The sequence below is a fragment of the Artemia sp. Qi Xiang Cuo genome, chromosome 2, assembly GCF_049724085.1.
Source record: "Artemia sp. Qi Xiang Cuo chromosome 2, ASM4972408v1, whole genome shotgun sequence".
Classification (NCBI taxonomy): Eukaryota; Metazoa; Arthropoda; class Branchiopoda; order Anostraca; family Artemiidae; genus Artemia; species Artemia sp. Qi Xiang Cuo.
The window spans coordinates 52821024-52839685 of NC_142795.1; the positions used below are offsets into that span (position 1 = coordinate 52821024).

An 18662-nucleotide genomic window follows, 5' to 3' on the forward strand; every position below is an offset into this window, starting at 1 on the left:
TTAAAGAGCGAGGTATTGACTAGGAGGCAAACCCCATCATATACGTAATATTTTCTGTTCGTTTTAAGTTTTGATGTTGCTCCTTACTTTCAGTTGATAAACTTGTTTTTTTTAATTTAATTTCTGATCGTATTTTTAAATAATGCTGGGAAATCCGGCGCCCCCTTCATAGCAATGTCCCTTCCCACATGAAAACTTCCTCCATGTTGATATCCTCCCACATAATCCCCGACCCAGACCCCCCCCCCACTACCAGAAAAAATCCCCCTGAAAACGTCTGTATACTTCCCAATAAACAATACTATATGTTAACATTGGGTAAAGTTCATAACTTTCAGCCCTCCCCCCGGGGACTTCGGGGGATTAAGGCATCCTAAAAGATATAGTTATCATATTTTCGACCAGGCTGAACAAAATGGCTATCTAAAAATTTTGATCGGGTGACTTTGGGAAAAATAATGAGCGTGGGAGGGGACCTAGGTGCCCTTCAATTTTTTTTGGTCACTTAAAAAGGGCGCTAGAACTTTTAATTTCCGTTCCAATGAGACCTCACACGATATTCTAGGACCAGTTGGTCGATATGATCACCCCTGGGGAAAAGAAAAACAAATAAACCTGCATCCGTGATCTTTCTTTTAGCAAAAATTACGAAATTCCACATTTTTGCAGATAGGAGCTTGATACCTCTACAGTAAGTTTCTCTGATACGCTGAATAGGATGGTGTGATTTTCATTAAGGTTATATTATTTTTAGGGGGTCTTTCCCCTTTATTTCGAAAATCAGCCAAATTTTCGAAAATCAGTCAAAATTTCTCAGTTTTCTCACGTAACTTTTGATGGGTACGACTAAACTTGATGGAACTTATATATTTGAAATCAGCATTAAAATCTGATTCTTTTGATCTATCTATTGGTATCAAAATCCTGTTTTTTAAAGTTTCGTTTACTATTGAGCCGTGTCGCTCCTTACTTACATTTCGTTACCACGAACTGTGGTAACGAACTTCTGATGTATCTATTGGTATCAAAATCCTGTTTCTTAGAGTTTCGGTTACTATTGAGCCGGGTCGCTCCTTACTTACAGTTCGTTACCACTAACTGTGGTAACGAATTTTTGATGTATCTATTGGTATCAAAATCCTTTTTTTTAGAGTTTCGGTTACTATTGAGCCGGGTTGCTCCTTACTTACTGTTTGAAACTCTTTTTTTTCAGCAATGTTGCATTACAACTTTGCTTCTTTTTTTTTTAATTGCATTGCAACTCAAACAATCAACTAGCTAACTAAGTCCATAGTTATCATGGACTTAGGTATCAAAGTCCTTTTTTTTCAGCAATGTTGTTTTTTTTTTTTTTTTTTTTTTTTTTTTTTTTTTTTTTTTTATTGTATAGGAAGTAAAAACACATAACTGAAATTAGGATTGTTTTCAGTAAATTGCATATTATGTACCGGTGTTTAGAAGGGACAGGGACCATTAGCTCTACTTGTCGGGGGGCGTTATTTATTGTAATCTCTGCTCGTTTTCGATTTGATTTATTTATTATTAATGATTTGGGCTAGTTTTAAGTTAAATATCGTAAAAAGTGGCTAAGAGTCCATTTCTTTGGAGTTCAGCTCAAGGGCTTTTTTTGAACTTCTGACAAAATTTTGGAGCAGTTTGCTCTGAAGATTTAAATGGAACAAAAATTTTACACCCAACTCTTGGCATAAGAGATAATAGAACGAGTTTTTAAGTTTTACTCAGAAGTTTTCTCAGGATAAGCATGAAGGGGAAGCAGTTCATATACAATTCAAAATGTGAAATTCTATTTTTAACGTTGTTTTTCCTTAGAAGGGTAATAGTTACGTGAGTATAATTGATCCTCTATTTTGAATGCCAATTAAATTTGCATTTCAGATCATTCGAATAAACTGAAGTTGGATAGCGAAATCTACTAAGGCATGGATGACGACAATGAATACTTGAAATTACCAATTGAAGACCAATGCGTTCATAAGGTATACTATACATAGTATTAATTATAGCTGATCTTTGTTGATATACGCGTATGCATGTAGAGATGGAAGTTTGAAAGACGCGGATCTCATTTGTCAGCGCAAAAAGTGTTTTAAGGCATCCCGCTCCGCTTCCCCTGCTATTTTTTTTTTTTGCTTGCCCAAATGTTGGCTGCGTATCCCTTACATAACTGAAAGAATTTGTAATCCATCGTCATATTTTTCCGATGTTTTGTTTTCCTTCCACTGTCTCTGCTAATTTTATTTTCATTTTTATTGACCTATTTATCTTAAGGTGGAGAAGGTGCGGTAGGCTAAGTGACGAGAAATTGTCCTTCCATCTCTTTGGGGGGCACCCTCTAGGTCAAGAACCATGTACCCGGCCATCAAAGGCTATCGTCAGGAGGCGAGTGCTATCCATGCGTTACATGTGCCCTAGCCATCTAAGCCGCTGCTGTTTTATTCTGTCGAGGGTGGTTAGTCTGACCTAGAGATTTAAGAGAAGCTTGATGTTTGAAATTCTATCATGATAAGTGATACTGGCAATACGTCCTAGTGATTTTGTTTGGAAGCCAAGCAAGACGATACTTATCATCTGTTTTTAGATTCCAGGCCCAGGCATATATGGCGTTAGGGGTGATACGCGAGTTAAATAGCTTCACTTTAAGCGTTGTTGGTAAGCTCTTGTTCCTCTATTTGTACACCCCGGCGCCGTGCCAATGAGGGAAGACTGGCGGCGGCGGGGCCAAAAACAGCGCGCCGCGCCGCTGGTAAGACGTATCAGTCTTTCTCAAATCACAGCTTAAATTTAAAACAGATTCGAGCCTATTTATGAGTTCAAAACTTCACTAGTCGCTGGCTGGAAGCTGGTCTTCTTTGTTACTCATCAAGAGAAGTAGAAATCTGGTAGAAACGAAATGGCTTTGGCGTTTCAGAACCCTTGCATAATAGTTGAAGTATCTATTAGCTATGTATTCTTAACATAAATAATTATCAAAATTAGTAGATTTTTTCATCGAGCATTACTGCATACAAAACTTCAAATACCGTATCACAAAATTCGTGTTATCTGGGTAAAAACTTTGAATATATTTTTTAACTTAGAAGCTTAATGTTTTTCATAATGCCCTTTGCCAATATCTGCTTTGTCACCTTTAAAACAGTTAAAATGGGCGACTTTGATATTCATCGTTTTTCTTTTGCTTTTTTAAATTCCTAAAAAGCCTTCCTTGTATTAAAAATAGGTTTTAATAACAATTAAAAAAAAAAAAAATACATCAAGCATAACTCACGAAAATCTTGTTAATTTTTGAATTATCATAGGGGTTGGACAAATATGTTGTACGGAGTATTTTTGCTGGGCTTCTTCCTTCTTTAATTTACATGTGTTGATTCATATTTCAAAACATTATCCAACTGTCGAAATATACCATACATAAAACATAAAACAATATTTACAATACACAAAAGAACATACAATTGCAAGCAGAAATATATGTAAAACACAAAAACACAAGTAGTATTGATATAATATAAGGAAGCGCACAGTCCCCCCATATAGCTATAATATAAGGAAGCGGACAGTCCCACCATATAGCTATAACGATAGAGAGCGGACAGTACTCCCGCCAATACAAGCAGACAGTGTAATGACCGGAATTCAACCACCGTGAAAATTCGTGTTGATCAGTGTTCAAAGTGCGTGACGTTTCCTTTGTATGAAATTGTGAAATTCTTTTTGTAAATTAATTTGTTTAATTAATTTACATAAATTAATTTATTATTAATTAATTTACATTAATTAATTTTTTTTCATGTATTATTAATTAATATACGATTTTTAAAATTTTAAGCATCTTCCCATTTATGCTTATGTATTTTGTGTTTGATCTAGGACTCAAACATGAGACCCACGATATCAGAAGTTAAAATAACGGGACGTTAATCGACTTAACCAACAGTTCATCAACTACATTTTGATTCTAGAAATACATCCAATGGATTGTTTCTGGGACATTGCCCAACTGATGTTAAGTGTCACAATATCGTAACAGGTTCATTCCATTGAACTGGAACAAGTTCAAGCACATTCGATTTATCAATTGGATTTTTGATAGGTGTTAAAAGTGACCTTGTTTCGGGGCATTTTTATGGCATCATCGTGAGAATATGCATACCACGATGATTTGAGATGCATACTAGACAAACAATTTCTTATGATACTTCGGCCCCAAGTCCTACCTCTATCCCTCCACCCTCCCTCCAACCCCCAAAAGTTAAAAAAAGTTTAAAAAAAAGTTGAAAAAGTTAAAAAAAAAGTTAAAAAAAAGTTAAAAAAAGTTAAAAAAAAGTTAAAAAAAAGTTAAAAAAGTTAAAAAAAAAGTTAAAAAAAAGTTAAAAAAAAGTTAAAAAAAGTTAAAAAAAAGTTAAAAAAAAGTTAAAAAAAACAAAAAAAAACCAACAAATTGTCAGAAAAAAAAACTCAGAAAAAAAAAATTGTCAGAAAAAAAAATTTACAAAAAAAACAGAAAAAAAAAAAAAAACTTTCAGATTCCATGAACAAAATTAGTTTCAATATGTAGAAAGAAAAAAAAATCAATTTACTTGTTTCACGAAGAGAAAAAATAAACATGCAACAAATTTCAGGAATAAAAAATCAGCACGCAACAAGTAAATTTTTTTTTTCTAATATATTTATCTGTAAAACTATAGCATGATTCTAAAAGACACAATTTCCTAAATATATATAAAAAAAGGTGTTTTATTGAAATAAAGGATAAAGATCTATATATTGTATCGTTTTTAATATTTTGACATCTTCATCATCATCTTCATCATCAACTGCTGATCTCTCTATGTTAATATCTACTTTCCGTCTTTTAGCGGGTGGGGGGAGAAACTCTATGCTATCACCATCGATTAATAACTGCTGAATCATTCGTCTTTTAGTGGGTGGGGGGTGAAACTCTATTCTATCTTCATCCACTGCCTGGTCTACTGGAGTTTTCAACTTTTTTCCCCCCTGGTCTACAGAATTTCCTACAGTTGATAATTTTTCATCTTTCTCTTCAGTTACTGGCATTTCTTTCTAGTGGCTACAATCAAATATTGACTATGCCTCCTGAAACTTAAAAATAAAATATGAGGATCTTGTTAGTAAAGTTAAATGAATATAAAATCTTTTTATGCATGTATGATTCGGACAGTTAATTTACTCAAATTTCTAAAGTTCAGAATCTCCTGAAACCTAGATCTCGGAAGCTTATTATGTTATTTTTTTTGTTCGGCATAGATGAAAGGTCCAATACCTGAGTTAAACTAAGAGATTACATTTTGACATCGTTTGACAATTTACAAAATTTGAAGGTTTTCTTTAGTTTCAAAATTTTTTTGTCAGTCACCATCTTTAATCATTCATAAACAATACTGAAGAAAACCAATTTCCAGTGTTTGTCGACGGAGAAATAGAAATTTACAATAGGCAAAATAACCGGGTCAAACTCAAAACGAGGAGAAATTAACATGAGTTAATTTCGACCCCCATGCCTTCCCAAAACCAGAATATAATTTGCACTTTACTTAAAATAAATTCCTTAAAGTCTTAATAATTTTCAATTTATTAAAATTGAAATAAATAAAACGTTTAGAAGTTTCACAATGGGTCATTTGCTTGCTACAGTGCTTTTTCGGAAACATTTCTAAAGTCCATCGCCCCTCTCTTAAATACATTGGCCATTTGGTTAACAATCATTGGAAAACTAACAACAAACAAGAGACTCACAAGCAATTTGAAAAATATAAGGACACATAATGTGTTAAGCAAAGGTCTGTTATGTTAAAGATAGAAATTTTCAAAACCAGGGAAGTTTGTAAAATCAAATTTACAAATAATTAATATTTTTTAATACATTATTTTTGGGGTTAAACGTTATACCAAAAAAGCACATGAAACATCTGGTTCAATTCTTTTATTAGTATTAATTAAAAAAAACTTTCCGAAAAATAAATTTTTCAAAGAAAATTAAAGGCCATTTCAAACTTAAGCTCAGCCATTTTAACAAATACGTGCTAAAAATCAAACTCAAAGCGACCAGAAATTACTATTGGAGAATAAATGAAACCCAAAACGAACAGAAATTAAATAAGCAATCATAGGAAAAAATATACAACAAGTAATACTATAAATGAATACATAGATCTTAAAGCGAGTAGTGCTTAGATTGAATATAAATTAACATGAGTTAATTTCGACCCCCATGCCTTCCCAAAACCAGAATATAATTTGCACTTTACTTAAAATAAATTCCTTAAAGTCTTAATAATTTTCAATTTATTAAAGTTGAAATAAATAAAACGTTTAGAAGTTTCAAAAATTCGTCCTGTTGACACAATGGGTCATTTGCTTGCTACAGTGCTTTTTCGGAAACATTTCTAAAGTCCATCGCCCCTCTCTTAAATACATTGGCCATTTGGTTAACAATCATTGGAAAACTAACAACAAACAAGAGACTCACAAGCAATTTGAAAAATATAAGGACACATAATGTGTTAAGCAAAGGTCTGTTATGTTAAAGATAGAAATTTTCAAAACCAGGGAAGTTTGTAAAATCAAAGTTACATATAATTAATATTTTTTTAATACATTATTTTTGGGGTTAAACGTTATACCAAAAAAGCACATGAAACATCTGGTTCAATTCTTTTATTAGTATTAATTAAAAGAAAAACTTTCCGAAAAATAAATTTTTCAAAGAAAATTAAAGGCCATTTCAAACTTAAGCTCAGCCATTTTAAGAAATACCTGTTAAAAATCAAACTCAAAGCGACCAGAAATTACTATTGGAGAATAAATGAAACCCAAAACGAACAGAAATTAAATAAGCAATCATAGGAAAAAATATACAACAAGTAATACTATAAATGAATACATAGATCTTAAAGCGAGTAGTGCTTAGATTGAATATAAATTAACATGAGTTAATTTCGACCCCCATGCCTTCCCAAAACCAGAATATAATTTGCACTTTACTTAAAATAAATTCCTTAAAGTCTTAATAATTTTCAATTTATTAAAGTTGAAATAAATAAAACGTTTAGAAGTTTCAAAAATTCGTCCTGTTGACACAATGAGTCATTTGCTTGCTACAGTGCTTTTTTCGGAAACATTTCTAAAGTCCATCGCCCCTCTCTTAAATACATTGGCCACATGGTTAACAATCATTGGAAAACTAACAACAAACAAGAGACTCACAAGCAATTTGAAAAATATAAGGACACATAATGTGTTAAGCAAAGGTATGTTATGTTAAAGATAGAAATTTTCAAAACCAGGGAAGTTTGTAAAATCAAATTTACAAATAATAAATATTTTTTTTAATACATTATTTTTAGGGTTAAACGTTATACCAAAAAAGCACATGAAACATCTCGTTCAATTCTTTTATTAGTATTAATTAAAAAAAACTTTCCGAAAAATAAATTTTGAAAGAAAATTAAAGGCCATTTCAAACTTAAGCTCAGCCATTTTAAGAAATACCTGTTAAAAATCAAACTCAAAGCGACCAGAAATTACTATTGGAGAATAAATGAAACCCAAAACGAACAGAAATTAAATAAGCAATCATAGGAAAAAATATACAACAAGTAATGCTATAAATGAATACATAGATCTTAAAGCGAGTAGTGCTTAGATTGAATATGAAAATCAAGCTTGAATCGAACAAAAAACACTACAAACAAGAGTTTGGATATCGCCTCCTTCTCTCACTGTTAAAGTCTAAACCTACTACGCCATTGGTACTTTACTGAAAACAAATTTTATTACAAATATTTTCTTTTGTACTTAATATTGAAAATAAACATTAAAATTATAGTAAAATTTTGAACTGATGAGCATTCAGAAAGTAATATTATTATACATCAAATATTCAGTTTAATTTAATAGTTCTTTCTAAATTTGGTCAAGACGAATATATTTCCACTAATTCAATTCAATTCAATTTTATTCAAATAAAAACATAACACAAACGTCATAACAATAAAGATCCTAGAAGATAACTTGTAAAGAACCAAAAGAAAAAAATTAAAGTAACACTGAAAAAAAAAATATAGAAGAATAAAACATGGGTAATTAGAGAAAATTTGTTAAAAATGGAAAGATTAAATTAAATTATCAAGTTTTCTTACATTTTTATACAACTTGCAGAAACTTGTGGCTAGTTCAACACTGGAGGAAATTTTGTTCCATTGAATAATAGATTTGTAAATGAGAGATTGTTTGGCAGCACTTGAGACGCATTTAGAAATTTTAAAGGCTCTATTGGATGAACGGAGACAGTGGGCTTCCGAATTATTAATATTATAATAGGTTAGGAGTTGAGGTGGAAGATTATTGTGGAAAGCAGAGTAAGCAAGCGATAAATTTAGTTTTTGTATGATTTGATCAAGTGGAGCTATGCCAAAATCTGAATACAAATCACGAGTTGGATATAGACGGGGAAGCCGAAAAACTGCTTTAATGGCACGGTTTTGGGCAAATTTGAGTTTTTTAGTGAAGAACTGCTTTTGTATTTCCTCAAACTGATCCGCAATAAGAAAGGTAAAGAAAAATAAAGGAATAAAAGAGGGTAACTAGGATGTCAAGAGGAAAAAATAATTCACACGGTTAATCATAGCAACTTGTCTCAAAATTATTGCTGTTATGTAAGAAATATGATTAGAGAATGACAAGCATGAGTCAATAAATACACCAAGAAACTTGGCAACCTCCACTTCGGGGAGGATGTCGGAGGAGTACTTGAGACCAAGAGCAGGTTGAATTACGTCTTTGTTGTAGGGGGTTCTGAATAATACTATTTGACTTTTTTTGCTATTAATGGTCATGTTATTCGTAAGGCACCACGCCTGGACTCTGTTCAGAAGGACTTGGGCAGAGGTTATTGCCGATGGTAGATTGGTGCCAGTGATGAAGAAGTTGCTATCATCAGCAAATAATACAGGATACACTCAAGGGTATTTCTTTGAAATATACATTTACATTATAATTTTCATGTTTTTGATTTTATATTGATGAAGAGTTTAAATATAGCTTCAACTAGCTATTTTTTTCGTTCGGCATTGTTGAATGCTCCTAATCATTTCTGTTATGTATTATTTGGTAAAAATACAAGACTTAGTGTTTTGCTAAATGTAACTCTCCTTTACATAGTTATTAAACCTTTCAGCTATGCTGAACAAAATGGCTACTTAAAAATGCTGATCCAGATACTTTGACGAAAAAAAAAGGAGCGTGGGGGACTTAGCTGCCCTCCAACCATATTGTTCACTTAAAAGGGGCACTAGAAAATTTTTGTTTCTTTTATGAATATTTTTTAATCAGCATAATAGGCCAGTTTTTTACTAGATCTCGGAAGCTTATTATGATATTTTTATTATTATTAAGCAATTTCAATCAAATAAATGAGAATATTCAATGAAAAAAGAAGACATTTAGCTGGAATCTCCTGAAGCCTAGATATCAGAAGCCTATTATATTATATTTTATTATTATTAAGCAATTTCAGTCAAATAAATGAGAATATTCAAAGAAAAAGAAGACAATCATTTAATACTAGAGAGAGCTACTTACAATTGGACTGTTACATGTTTCAGAATCCATATTGGAAGTGTTATAATTATACCATTTACATCATGACTTTATACGATTTGTTTTAATTCTAAAAGTCATGTCAAGGTAAATAGTTAAATGGTGTGAAAGACTAACAACCTATCATGATCATTTTGACAATTAACATTGATTTTCTAAGTATTAAAGTTAATCAGGTGTATAACGATAAAAAAAAAAAAAAAAAAAAACAGTTTAACTATAGGAAAAATAAATAGACAACAAAATTACCTCCTAAATTTTAATCAATAAATTGTCACCCATACATTATCGTGATTTTGGCCCTTTTTATGCATGTATGATTCGGGCAGCTAATTATTGTATCATGTACGAAACGATTATCTTTTTGGCTTGTAACGCATAATATAATCATAAAAAAATTAACACATTAAATCTATATCAATTCATCTCATCAAAAGATCATAAGCACTTATCACAATTGGAAAGGGGGTCCCCCCCCATCCCCCCCCCCCAAAAAAAAAAATCCGCTTGCTATTGGGATAGTCCCCAATCGCTTTCGGCATATAAAAACATGACTAGAAAAAACTAGGGATTATCAAACAATTTCTACCTCCAATGTGTGGGGTTTTTATAGAGGATCTTTCATGAGAAGAAAGTATCTGCATGGAAGGAAGGGGGAGGGGGGCAGGATTTACCCATAAATTCCTCTTCTCCACTTCCCTTAGAACTTCTGAATTAAACTAAAACATAACACAGCTCAAAGAAGATTTTAAAATTTTGAAGACCACAATTTCCACGAGGGGATGTGTTTCCCAGGTGATGGGACTTCCGTGGATAGGGGATGGGGTAAACGCCTAGACCTGTAGAAAGTGACTGTTTCCGTGGGTGGGGATGGGTTCAACACTTAAACCTGTAGAAAGTGACATGATGAAGGGAACACCTATTTTGTAGGACCCCCCCCCCTGGGTTAATCAAGGTTCACTTAGAGTGGCGCGGACTATCTTCATCCACCTGGCAGTGGATGAAGATAGAATAGAGTTTCACCCCCCACCCACTAAAAGACGAAGGATTGAACAGTTATTAATCGATGGTGATAGCATAGAGTTTCTCCCCCCACCCGCTAAAATACGGAAAGTAGATATTAACATAGAGAGATCAGCAGTTGATGATGAAGATGATGATGATAATGTCAAAATATTAAAAACGATACAATATATAGATCTTTATCCTATATTTCAATAAAACACCTTTTTGTTATATATTTAGGAAATTGTGTCTTATAGAATCATGCTATAGTTTTACAGATAAATATATTAGAAAAAAAAATTTACTTGTTGCGTGCTGATTTTTTATTCCTGAAATTTGTTGCATGTTTATTTTTTCTCTTGGTGAAACAAGTAAATTGATTTTTTTTTGTACTTATTGAAACTAATTTTGTTCATGGAATCTGAAAGTTTTTTTTGTTTTTTTTCTTTTTTTTTTTTTTTTTTTATTTTTTTATTTTTGACATTTTTTTTTTTTTAATTTTTTTTTCTGACAATTTGTTTTTTGTTTTGTTTTTTTTAATTTTTTTTAACTTTTTTTTAACTTTTTTCAACTTTTTTTTTAACTTTTTTAACTTTTGGGGTTGGAGGGAGGGTGGAGGGATAGGGTTGAGGGATAGGGGTAGGACTTGGGGCCCAAGTATCATAAGAAATTGTTTGTCTAGTATGCATCTCAAATCATCGTGGTATGCATATTCTCACGATGATGCCATAAAAATACCCCGAAACAAGGTCACTTTTAACACCTATCAAAAATCCAATTGATAAATCGAATGTGCTTGAACTTGTTCCAGTTCAATGGAATGAACCTGTTACGATATTGTGACACTTAACATCAGTTGGGCAATGTCCCAGAAACAATCCATTGGATGTATTTCTAAAATCATAATATGGTTAATGGCTTGTTGGTTCAGTCGATTAACTTGTCGTTCTTTTACCTTCGGAAATCACGGGTCTCACGTTCGATTCCTACATCAAACAAAAATTTCATAAAAATAAATGGGAAGATGCTTAAAATGTAAAAAATCGTAAATTAATTAATTAATACATGAAACAAAATGAATTAATGTAATTATGTAAATTAATTAATAATAAATTAATTTATGTAAATTAATTAAAAAAATTAAATTACAAAAAGAATTTCACAATTTCATACAAAGCAATCATCACGCACTTTGAACACAGATCAACACGAATTTTCACGGTGGTTGAATTCCGGTCATTACACTGTCTGCTTGTATTGGTGGGAGAACTGTCCGCTCTCTATCGTTATAGCTATATGGTGTGACTGTCCGCTTCCTTATATTATAGCTATATGGGGGGACTGTCCGCTTCCTTATATTATATCAATAATACTAACACATCAACCTGTCCTACCAATTTTTTCCACAATTATTTATAATCATTTTAAATAGGATAACTTAAAATTTCTCCTTAAAAAATAATCAAGCATCAGTTCCCAATGACGAAATGTGGATAACCCCCCTCAGTACTTAAATGAATTTGTATAATGGACGATATCAGAAAATTTAACAGCTTTTCGAAGAGCATGCATAGCAATTCAACGCAATCTTGTATGATTCGAATATGTTTCTTAATTATAATTAAACTAAAATGAAAACATTATGATGTTAGAAACTTTTAACTAAGACAGTGAACGTTTAGAAATTTTTCTTAGGGCTATTCTCATTGAATTTCCTTTCTTTTAAGATTGTGGCAACGCGTGACGGGTAAGCTGGTATACTAATGAAAGTCCAAATATTAGTATGTGTAAAAAAAAGGTATTTTTCAAAATAGTGTGGAGGGACAAAAAATTCCTTCACTCAAACTTGGAAATCTATTCTAACTGCGCGATGTGGCTATAATTATCATGAATAAAAATCAACTTATCCACTTTGTGTGGACTGAGGCTGCTTTCAATAAGAGAATTCCAGATATTATTGTTTGAATATAATAATTCCCAACCCCCCCCCCCTCTGAATACCACCTTGATAGGATACCGTCTCTGCTTTAAATAAATAAAAAAAAAACTTTTTGGCATCCCTGCTTTCAATAAAAAAAAAATCAAAGTACTATCAATTAAATATAATAACTCCCTATGCCCCACCTCTGGATACCGTCTCTGCTTTAAATTAAAAAAAAAACTTTGGTATCCCTGCTTTCAATCAAAAAAATTCAAGATGTTAGTAGGAACCCTTATTTACATACTACGAGTACAAGATCATTGACCCCCAACGAAGTAGGATCCTACGAGTACAAGATGACATGTCTCATTCTAGGCTTGTTTATTGTTTGATGGTTATATGATGTTGTTTCTGTTCTGTATGTTGATGTTGTTTCATGATTCTGTTATTGGTCAACTTGTTTGTTGTTTCTTGGATGTAGACAGAAGTCCATATTTCTGGGAAATTGATTTGCATAATCGACGGGGAATTCTAATGCATCATGAGGGGATTCCATTTTTAAATATGGCTTCTCTGGTCTTAAGTGTCAGAGATAAATTAATATTCCTTCGAAACCTTAATAGTGTATCTTGGAACACATTAGATATATTTTCAGAAATTCAAACGAGATCAAGACAGATTGAATATTAACGCGGGAAATGGTTTCCTGGGAATTTTAAATGTGACAGCGGAGGGACGCCAAAACAAAAGGAATGTCCAGAAATTACGGTTAGGGGATTATTTTAGCAAAAAAAATTAATCGACATTTTAGGTATTTTTTGGACGAAACAGTTTGAGATATTTTGGAATATGATTTTGGGTGAAACTCTGTGGTCATTATAATACACAAGTTCCATTTGAACAGTTTTGTAAGGTCCCCAGCCCCCCCGTCTCCACACAACTTTTTGCCCCCCCCCCCATTTTTTTAAATACTTTGTTTTTGCGCGCTTGAGACACAGAAGGCTCCCCCGAACGTTATCAACGTAAAGAGCGAAGCGTTGAGGAGGGGACAGCCCCTTTCATATACGGAATAATTTCTGTTCGTTTTAAGTTAAAATGTTGCTCTTTACTTTCAGTTAATTTAATTTCATGCAACAGGCCGATCAGGTTTGACATTCTTCTTACTGGCGCAACAAATTGACATAGCAGAACCTGGTAAATACAATAAGAGGTACAAAACTGGTGGTGCTACTTGGCCTCCCGTTCCGTACATAGATTCAGACATACAAACCGAGAAAGACAGGCCCTGGGATAAGCAAACACCTGCCCAGACAAACAGACAAAGATAGTGTGAGACACATACAAATACATAGGTTCAAACGATTTAGTTAAACACAGACACTACTATCAGCTCACAAGTGGTATACCAGAGTCTGAAATAGGTGAATTGGGATTTTACCATAGTCTGAAAGAGATGAATCGAATTCTTTTTAGGGTTAGAGACATATGAATTGGGAATTTATCAAGATTCAGTCAAACACAGAAGCTACTCTCAGCTCACGAGTGATATACTAGGGTCTGAAAGAGGTGAATTAGGTTTTTATCATAGTCTGAGAGATGAATTGAATTCTTTTTAAAGTTAGAGACATATGAAGTGGAAATTTATCAAGATTTAGTCAGACAAAGAGACTACTAAAAGTCTGAGAGAGATGAAACAGATTCTTTTTCGAGTAAGAGACATATGAAGTGGGAATTCATCAAGATTTAGTTAAACACAGACACTACTATCAGCTCCCAAGTGGTATACAAGAGTCTGAAATAGGTGAATTGGGTTTTTACCATAGGCTAAAAGAGATAAATCGAATTATTCTTAGGGTTAGAGACATATGGATTGGGAATTATCAAGATTTAGTAAAACCAGAAGGTACTATCAGCTTACAAGTTATACACTAGAGACTGAAAGAGGTGTATTAGGTTTTTACCATAGTCTGAGAGATTAATTGAATTCTTTTTAGAGTTAGAGACATATTGTTCGTAGTGCTAGCTACCGCTGGCACCAATGTTCGTGGTATTTGGTCACCAGTGTTATACCGGTAGGCCACAACGCCACTGGCGTGGTGATATACGGGTGTCACCACTTATTGGAGGGGAAAGCCCCGGCCCCAAATTATAATGTGATGCCCGTGTCTACCACACCGGTTTGTGCAAATATTGGGTTTGGTACTACCCTATTTACAGTATACCCTGTCCCAGGGTATGATAACGCGATCGAGTGGTCAAATAGCCACTTTCTAAAGCCAAATGTACCCGCCTTGGGTTACGGCTAGAAACTCTAACTCTCTCCTTGGAGGTAACAAACCCCCCTGTCAATAAATAATGACGGTATCTCGTAGCTCTATTCCTACCCTGCCTGGGTTACGGAAATTAATACACAGTTTGTAGAAAATACCTTACTTGTATTTTTCCAAAGGGTCACAATAATAACATCTATAAATTCCAATTACAGACCTCCTATACGGTGTCTCAAAGTAGACTAAAAAATAATAATAATCTTTACAGCACTATTCGTAGGGGTGGACCTTCACTTGGCCCAGCCAATCATCTCCATCCCCATTCAAACACAATTCTACCTCTCAGCTTTATCTTTCAATGACTCCCAAACCAGGAAGTACAAAAATAGAACTTAGTTCAAAGCTTACTTATTGCGACGCCTCTAACTTAGCAACGAGAATTTAACCTGTCTTTTGAAATTATACTATAATCAAATGTAATTAACAAAACGAAAACAGGTCATTTATCTGAAAGGAAAAGAAACAGGGGTGGAACCCCAACACATATGAAGTGGAAATTTATCAAGATTCAGTCAGACAAAGAGACTACTAAAAGTCTGAGAGAGATGAAACGGATTCTTTTTCGAGTAAGAGACATATGAAGTGGGAATTCATCAAGATTTAGTTAAACACAGACACTACTATCAGCTCACAAGTGGTATACTAGAGACTGAAATAGGTGAATTAGGTTTTTACCATAGTCTGAGAGAGATAAATCGGATTCTTCTTAGTGTTAGAGACATATGAAATGGGAATTTATCAAGATTCACTCAAAAGCAGAAACTGCTATTAGCTCATAAGTGGTTCACTAGAGTCTGAGATAGGTGTATTGGAGTTTTTACAATAGTCTGAGAGATTAATTGAATTCTATTTTGATTTAGAGACATATGAAGCGGCAATGTATCAAGATTCAGTCAGACAAAGAGACTACTAACACTCTGAGAGAGATGAAATGGATTCTTTTTCGAGTAAGAGACATATGAAGTGGGAATTCGTCAAGATTTAGTTAAACACAGACACTACTATCAGCTCACAAGTGGTATACCAGAGTGTAAATAGGTGGATTAGGAGTTTACCATAGTCTGAGAGAGATAAATCGGATTCTTCTTAGGGTTAGAGACATATGAATTGGGAATATATTAAGATTTAGTCAAACACAGAAGCTACTATCAGCTTACAAGTGATATACTAGAGACTGAAATAGGTGAATTATGTTTTTACCATAGTCTGAGTGATGAATTGAATTCTTTTTAGAGTTAGAGACATATGAAGTGGAAATTTATCAAGATTCAGTCAGACAAAGAGACTACTAACAGTCTGAGAGAGATGAAACAGATTCTTTTTCGAGTAAGAGACATATGAAGTGGGAATTCATCAAGATTTAGTCAAACACAGACACTACTATCCGCTCACAAGTGGTATACCAGAGTCTGAAATAGGTGAATTAGGATTTTACAATAGTCGGAGAGAGATAAATCGGATTCTTCTTAGGGTTAGAGACATATGAATTGGGAATTTATCAAGATTTAGTCAAACACAGAAGCTACAATCAGCTTACAAGTGATATGCTAGAGACAGAAATTAGTGAATTAGGTTTTTACCATAGTCTGAGAGATGAATTGAATTCTTTTTAGATTTAGAGACATATGAAGTGGAAATTTATCAAGATTCGGTCAAACAAAGAGACTACTAAAAGTCTGAGAGAGATGAAACGGATTCTTTTTAGAGTTAGAGACATATGAAGTGGGAATTCTTCAAAATTCAGTTAGACAAAGACACTACAAATACCTTACAAGTGGTAAACTAGAGACTGAAAAAGATTAAGTAGATTTTTACCAAAGGCTGAGAGAGATGAATCGGATTCTTTTTAGGGTTAGAGACATATGAATTGGGAATTTATCAAGATTTAGTCAAACACAGAAGGTACTATCAGCTTACAAGTGATATACTAGAGACTGATATAGGTGAATTAGGTTTTTACCATAGTCTGAGAGATGAATTGAATTCTTTTTAGAGTTAGAGACATATATAGTGGAAATTTATCAAGATTCAGTCAGACAAAGAGACTACTAAAAGTCTGAGAGCGATGAAACGGATTCATTTTCAAGTAAGAGACATATGAAGTGGGAATTCATCAAGATTTAGTTAAACACAGACACAATTATCAGCTCACAAGTGGTATATCAGAGTCTGAAATAGGTGAATTAGGATTTTACCATAGTCTGAGAGGGATAAATCGGATTCTTCTTAGGGTTAGAGACATATGAATTGGAAATTTATCAAGATTTAGTCAAACACAGAAGCTACTATCAGCTTACAAGTGATATACTAGAGACTGAAAGATGTGAATTAGGTTTTTACCATAGTCTGAGAGATGAATTGAATTCTTTTTAGAGTTAGAGACATATGAAGTGGAAATTTATCAAGATTCAGTCAGACAAAGAGACTACTAACAGTCTGAGAGAGATGAAACGGATTCTTTTTCGAGTAAGAGACATATGAAGTGGAAATTCATCAAGATTTAGTCAAACACAGACACTACTATCAGCTCACAAGTGGTATACTAGAGACTGAAATAGGTGAATTGGGTTTTTACCATAGGCTGAAAGAGATAAATCGAATTCTTCTTAGGGTTAGAGACATATGAATTGGGAATTTATCAAGATTTAGTCAAACACAGAAGCTACAATCAGCTTACAAGTGATATGCTAGAGACAGAAATTAGTGAATTAGGTTTTTACCATAGTCTGAGAGATGAATTGAATTCTTTTTAGATTTAGAGACATATGAAGTGGAAATTTATCAAGATTCGGTCAAACAAAGAGACTACTAACAGTCTGAGAGAGATTAAGCGGATTCTTTTTAGAGTTAGAGACATATGAAGTGGGGGAAATTATCAAGTTTTGGTCAGACATAGACACTGCTACCGGCTCACAAATCATTTATTAGGGTCTAAATTAGGTGGATTAGATTTTTACCAAACGTCAAGAAAAATGCATTGAATTCTTTTTAGGGTTGGAGACGCAAAAAGTGGGAATTTATAGAGAATCAGTCAAACAATGAAAGTAGTATCAGCTCACGAGTGGTAAACTAGGGTCTGAAATAGGTGAATTAGGTTTTTACCAAAGTCTGAGAGAGATGAATTGAATTCTATTTAGAGTTAGAGACATATATAGTGGAAATTTATCAAGATTCAGTCAGACAAAGAGACTACTAAAAGTCTGAGAGAGATGAAACGGATTTATTTTCAAGTAAGAGACATATGAAGTGGGAATTCATCAAGATTTAGTTAAACACAGACACAATTATCAGCTCACAAGTGGTATATCAGAGTCTGAAATAGGTGAATTAGGATTTTACCATAGTCTGAGAGGGATAAATCGGATTCTACTTAGGGTTAGAGACATATGAATTGGGAATTTATCAAGATTTAGTCAAACACAGAAGCTACTATCAGCTTACAAGTGATATACTAGAGACTGAAAGATGTGAATTAGGTTTTTACCATAGTCTGAGAGATGAATTGAATTCTTTTTAGAGTTAGAGACATATGAAGTGGAAATGTATCAAGATTCAGTCAGACAAAGAGACTACTAAAAGTCTGAGAGAGATGAAACGGATTCTTTTTCGAGTAATAGACATATGAAGTGGAAATTCATCAAGATTTAGTTAAACACAGACACTACTATCAGCTCACAAGTGATATGCCAGAGTCTGAAATAGGTGAATTAGGATTTTACCATAGTCTGAGAGAGATAAATCGGATTCTTCTTAGGGTTAGAGACATA

The 18662-nt window shown here is 33.3% G+C and overlaps 1 protein-coding gene across 1 annotated transcript in view; it reads left to right on the plus strand.

Moving 5' to 3' along the window:
* Positions 1–1894: 1894 nt before the first annotated feature.
* The window catches only part of msps (msps cytoskeleton-associated protein 5), a 226699-nt gene continuing 209931 nt past the window's right edge, over positions 1895–18662 (plus strand). Inside the window, exon 1 of the mRNA XM_089101805.1 lies at positions 1895–1997. Coding sequence (XP_088957931.1) covers positions 1941–1997 — 57 coding nt within the window. The 5' untranslated portion in view covers positions 1895–1940. The remainder of the gene's footprint in view (positions 1998–18662) is intronic.